Source organism: Periophthalmus magnuspinnatus, chromosome 8 (assembly GCF_009829125.3).
Source record: "Periophthalmus magnuspinnatus isolate fPerMag1 chromosome 8, fPerMag1.2.pri, whole genome shotgun sequence".
In the NCBI taxonomy this organism is placed as follows: Eukaryota; Metazoa; Chordata; class Actinopteri; order Gobiiformes; family Gobiidae; genus Periophthalmus; species Periophthalmus magnuspinnatus.
In genome coordinates, this window is record NC_047133.1 from 16,717,629 (window position 1) to 16,723,829 (window position 6,201).

Here is a 6,201-nt window from a genome sequence, read left to right on the forward strand (position 1 = left end):
TAGACTGAAGAATTACAGTATTTCAGCAAGAGTAGACCTACACACTGATGGAAATTAAACGATCAACCTGTGGTCAAAGTAACGCTCGTCCACTCATCTGAAAGTTGCCCGTTCGTGTCCCGCTCTCGACATAAACATCACTGGTAGAGCGATCAGATGTTGTGTCCTTGGGCAAGACACTTAACCCACCTCATCCCCCAATGTCCATGTACATTGGTGTGTGAATGTGGGAGCGGTTTCTTGATGTAAAGCGCTTTGAGCCTTGAAGGTGGAAAAGTGCTGTACAAAAAATGGAAGACTATCAAAACATCTTCATTTCAAAAATATTGTCCTGATTACTACTTTTGAGATTACTCCTACGGACGATAAGGTTGATATTTGGACTTTTTAGCAAATCTATCATCAGCTTTAAACAGACTGATATTTTGTTTTTGCCACGGTGCACACAAAGCTTCATTTGAACTCTTAAATACAAATCGATCTGTGGGTGAGTTTGTAACCAATTTAAATTACATCATGTGGCAAAAATAATCAAAATCGACCCAGAAATATCGGCAGAGCTAATCAGCAAATGGTCACTCTGGATTCTAACCAAACCACAGTTTGCTGATGTGTTGCTGGGCTCCACATTCCTCACTCTTGTCTGTGTCTAGTCTCCACGGGCGGTGCCAGAGGGATGGGAGGGGGCTTAAGGGGGCCCTAGCCTCCCCTAGAATGGCCAATGTTCCCCCCATAGCTCCCTCAAAGATTTGTCCTTACGTTCAGAGCACATCCAATTTCGCAGTATACCTGGACGATTGAGGGATTACACAGACGCATGCAATTTCGACTGTTCAAATGGTGACCTCAGAGTTTTCAAAATGAGCCCACACTAAAATAAAGACTTTCATATTAGGTTTTATAAGTCACTACAAGGAGACAACTACATTTGAACTGCGGCGATGCAAAGTCAGTAGGGTGGTTGAGTGTTCGCTCCAGTGCTAAAAGGCTCTAAATGAACATGTTAAGTGACCTAACTTAAAGACCTTACTGTCCCCCATAGCTCCTCCCACCAAATATGTCTGGCGCCGCCCTGCTGGTCTCCTTGTCATAGGCCAGATGTTTGTATTCGCTTTAGCTCTGTCCGAATGTGTCACTATTGAATGAATGTATGAGAGGAACGGATGTGAGATTTTTAAATAGACGATTGTATGGAGGGTTTTGTGTTTTATGTATCAAAGTGAAATTTATATAACTGAATTTGGTTTTTTTTGTTTGTTTTTTTAAATTTCTGATGACAACATTTCAAAATTATAAACCAAAATCTGCGTCCGAATGCGTCTAATGTCAAGATTAAGTTTGAAATATTGGCAATGTCTAATCTAATCTGTAAGACTGTGGTCATGTGACTACAATTGACTGGCTGTTAAGACCAGTTGCTTATGTATTTTTTTATTCAGATGTTCAAAATAAAATAATAATAATAATTTGTATTATTATTATTATTATTAGATGTATTTTTTAAATAATTTTATTTTATTTCTGCATTAAAAAAAACAAATGCCCAGGAGGTAGAAAGTGTCTGCGGTGAGGGAAGTCTGGACGTCCTGCTACCTCCACAATTCGGATGGATGGACAAATTAAACAAGTAGGGTTTTTTGTTTTTATGATATATATTTTTGCGTATACTGTTATGTTATAATTGTAGTAGTTGGATGTTAAAATAATTCAGTTATATAAAAAAAAGACTCAGAACCAATGCTGGTACTAAACACAGAACATGGCCTCCATAGATTGCCTGGTTGTTTACATAGTTGCTTGAAAAGACCTTAACATTCCTCCTATCGGGGTCAGATAGGTGGTTTTTTACCTCGAGAGACCATCTTTGTACACCTATGCTGCAGCCTTGGCTCCTGTTAGCAGCACATTAAAAATAAACCCACTGTTTTGTATCGAGTAGTATGGAAGCACTAGCCAACTGTATGCACATCATTTTGTAAATACGTCCAAGATATATTGAATGTTTATTGCACCGTTTTAAAAAATATTTAGGAAAAAATAGACAATTTTCCAGTTAACATGGCTAACAACAGTCTTACACTTTTGCATCTGGATGTCACTGCTAACCATGCATTTCACAACTAGTTAAAAAAATAAAAACTATTTTGTAAATTTGTTGATAGCCCGATGCCACTGGGTGAATGCCAGAGACTTTATAAAGATCCCATTGTAAAGAGATTACTAAATAATACTAAAGAGGTACTAAGTATGAATGGAGTTTTGAATGGGATTTTGCACTAAGGAAGAACATGCACTGGAGTTCTTAATATGTATGTATACAGCAGTGGTGGAACAAGTACGCCATTTAAGTAAGTAAAAGTACAAAAACTGGAGCAAAAAATACTCAAGTAAAAGTATAACATGAAAAAAATCTACTAAAGTAAAAGTATTAAAGTACCTGTTTAAAAATGCACTTGAAGAGTAAAAAGTAAAAGTATTTCTCTCTTATAAAGCTTCAAATATTTTGATTTTGATAAATATTTGAGCTGAATTTTGTTCAGAAACAATTGAATCAACCGTTTTTCTACTTGTTTTTATTTGTATATTTATGTTTGATCAAACTTCAAACTTGATAAAAAAAAATAAAAAACCCTCAGACTTTTCTGCAGGTTTAAACATTACTAAAAAAAAAAAAAATACTTTGTACTTTCTACTCCACTACATTCTTGAACAGGACTGAAAAGTACAGATACTGCTCTCAAATGTAGTGAAGTAAAAGCAAAAAGTATTCACTTAGACACTAAAATGTACTCAAGTAAAGTATAGATCCCTAAAATCTATACTTTACACAATACTTTATTACTTTTACTTCGTTACATTCCACCACTGGTACAGAGTTGGTAACAAATACAGCCAGTTTAACAGTTTTTACTTTTAAGAGTAAAAAAAGACTGAGATGCATCCCTACTCGTATTTTTAGACACATTTTTGAAAACACATTTTAAAAAGAATGAAATGGACTAAAGGCTTGTAGTTGGTTTCAGACCAAGGCAAAATAAAATATTAAAATGTGAAACCACTCTCATCTCATTGTGTTTTCTGTCACATTAAAACTGGGACTAAACCTGGACCACACTGGGACTAAACCAGGACTAGTGCTGGATATCGGCACTCTCTGCAGAGTAGAGCTGGGTCCGGGGCAGGAGAGCAGAGCGGGTCTAGGGAGCAGGATCTGATGGAGGGTAGAATATCCAATGAGTCAGACTGAAACAAGACAGGGAAAACCAAGAACTGAGCCAAGTGAGAATACCACTGAGGTACGGGGACGATCTGGCACTGAGTGTCAGGTCCTGGCTCCTCTTATTCTCCTCAGGTGCAGCTGATTAGAGATTAGCCCCAGGTGTGCACGGGAGGAGCCCAGCTCTACGCCCCAGCTCCAGACTGAGACACGTGACCAAGCAGGAAAAAATACACAAAATATGACAGACAGACCGGGATTATGACATCTCAATACGGAACGTCACATCACTACTAATTGGACATTCGAGAGAGACATCAGTGTAGCCAGAGTACGCGTGGATTTTTTCCTTAGTTGTTTAAGTTCTCTTGCTTTGTTATGTTGAGCACAGTTTAATTTTCGTAAATATATTTACGAAATATAAGTATTATTTTTTGTTCACGGTGTACCTCAACGCTGCAAATACATTTTGTCAAATGGGATTTTCCTGAGTCTGCCTCATGCTTCAACTACGTCGGACCAGCTTCCCCACAATGTTTAAAATAGAATGTGTCAAAGAGAATGTTTAAAATAAAATAAAATCGCCCATTGACTCAATGTTGACGCTGACATGCTAGCACAAACAAATACGCATATCCCATGCTGCAGGTATGGGATATGGATACAGGAGTCTGCATAGGATACAGGAGTCAGTGCAGGGGGCGACGGGGGGCAAATTTGTGAAAGCAGACTGCAAAGATGAGTGCATGGGCAAAGCTCAAAATGCTCTGTTCCACCTTGTGCCGGCATGAAGTGGTAGTTTTCAAGTTAATAGCTCCTTTTACCTTTAGTTCAGTAGAGATGGGGAAATCTAGAGCTGAAATAATCCAAATGATTCTAGTGAAGGTGTGTGGAGTTTAAAAACACAGTGGAGCACTTCCTCTATTACCACATAATGACATCACAAGGTGGAACAGAGTGGTTTCAGTCTACAAGAATTCTAAATATGCAGGGTTTGAGTCCTAAACATGTGACTGAAACAAAACACAACTCCAGGTCTGTGATGAGGGAACAACATTTACAGATGGTATAGTCTGCAATAAATATATTAATTTAACTTTACACAGTATGTCCTTTTCTTTCTAATTTCAGGATTCCGAACAGCTTCTAATCAAAACAAATTAATATACGATTGACCTCACACTAGTAAGAGACTTTTATAACATAAACTATAAATGCTGGGGCTTACAATACTAAAATCTATGTATCTGTTTATTTGACCAACATCAGTTTTACCGTTTGCCTCTGAAAGCGACACCACATTAAGTTTTATATCATAAAATATTTATTTCTGAACAAGTAATATCACAAGATTGTCTTTGGTTTTTAGCACCACATGACCAAACGTCCTCACAAAATACACAAACACAAGACACATCCAGGTTTAAATAACAAATGCTCCAGAGCACACACGAAGATCAGTCTGGTCAACCTCCCTGCGTGATTGACAGATGGATTAGCCAATCAGAGACAAGCATGGTCCACCGTATCAAAAAAACATAGCGGATTTCTGCAGAATCTCTGCAGTCTGAGGTGAGATTAAATGGATTTGAGTTGTAAATCCTAGGTGACCAATGAGCTCCTTTGCTATAAAATAAACAAATCTGATTGGATGATCATTTTTGGTTCTGGCGTGAGACCACAGACTGTGTAAAGAAGTGGACGAAGTGAGTGTGACGTCACCCACAGCGTTCGACTCGAAATGAGCTATATGAGTTATAGTGGTCAATTTAGAGCAGTTACATAATTAGAACTCTGACCATGAGTATCATAGCAACCAAAGAGCCAATCAGGAGAGAGGCTTTTGAAGGTAACACCCCTTCCTGCATACACTGCTGGTTTAGCAGTGAGTCGGTGCTTAGTAACGCCGTCAATCAATTCTGTTGCTAACGCTAGTGGGAGCGAACTCAGGGAAAGAAGGCGCCTGATTTGTCTGTTATTAATGATTGAGTTACAGACAAAATAGTGAAATAAAAACCCAGGGATCATGTAGAGCGGGTTAATATGAACATTTAAGACAAAAATGACGAGGTAGGTTAGCTATGTCCATTTATATACACAGTCTTTGGCCAAATCGCAATATACCTCTATAGCAACATATTCTACTTCAAAATGTGTTATTGTGACAGGCCTAGCTTAATTTTAATTAACCTAATGAGATTTTGAACTGATGAAATCTGCAGTCTACACAGTGCAGTGTTTTCCTACTAGACTTGGCTTGTTTGTTTGTTTGTTTGCAGGAGGTAAACAGTCTTTGGTTCGATGTAAAGTTGATAAAAGCTACAACTGAACACATTAATCCACTTCTCCAGTGTCCCACTTGGTTTTGGGCTCCTGCCACCAGTCGGCCAGGAACGCCTCCTCGTAATCCCCGAGACCCTCGAACTCTGAGTCTGGGCTTTGAGATGAGGACAGGCCCGTCTCCTCTGGACTCACCACATCCTGAAAGGTTCAAAACAAAACACAAACAAAAAATAAATAAATATGTCGACACGTATTCTGGAGGCTGGTTTCATGTGAAACTGGTAAAGGTCCAATCTTATACAAAACTGACTCTTGTGAGCTTTAATCCATGTTCTAACGCTGTTCCCTCCTCAAAAACAGACCTGGAGTTGTGTTTTGTTTCATTCACACATGTTTGAGTAAAACTTTATTATTAGTCTGTCTACATCTCCAAAGCTGAAAATGCTCTGTTCCACCTTGTGATGTCATGAAGTGGTAGTTTTCAAGTTAACAGCTCATTTTACCTTTAGTTCAGTAGAAATTGACAATTCAAGAGTTGAAATGATCCAAATGATTCTAGTGAAGGTGTATGGAGTTTAAAAACACAGTGGAGCACTTCCTGTATTAGCACATGATGACGTCACAAGGTGGAACCGGGTGTTTTCAGGCTGAGAAGAACTCAGCCTGTCACAAATCTGTATGTAATCACTGTATGGTATGAA

General features: G+C 38.4%; 1 protein-coding gene across 1 annotated transcript in view; it reads right to left on the reverse strand.

Moving 5' to 3' along the window:
- Nucleotides 1–4,520: 4,520 nt before the first annotated feature.
- The window catches only part of LOC117374839 (endoplasmic reticulum protein SC65-like), a 9,040-nt gene continuing 7,359 nt past the window's right edge, over nucleotides 4,521–6,201 (reverse strand). Inside the window, exon 7 of the mRNA XM_033971037.2 lies at nucleotides 4,521–5,698. Within this exon, the coding sequence (XP_033826928.1) occupies nucleotides 5,552–5,698 (147 nt within the window). The 3' untranslated portion in view covers nucleotides 4,521–5,551. The remainder of the gene's footprint in view (nucleotides 5,699–6,201) is intronic.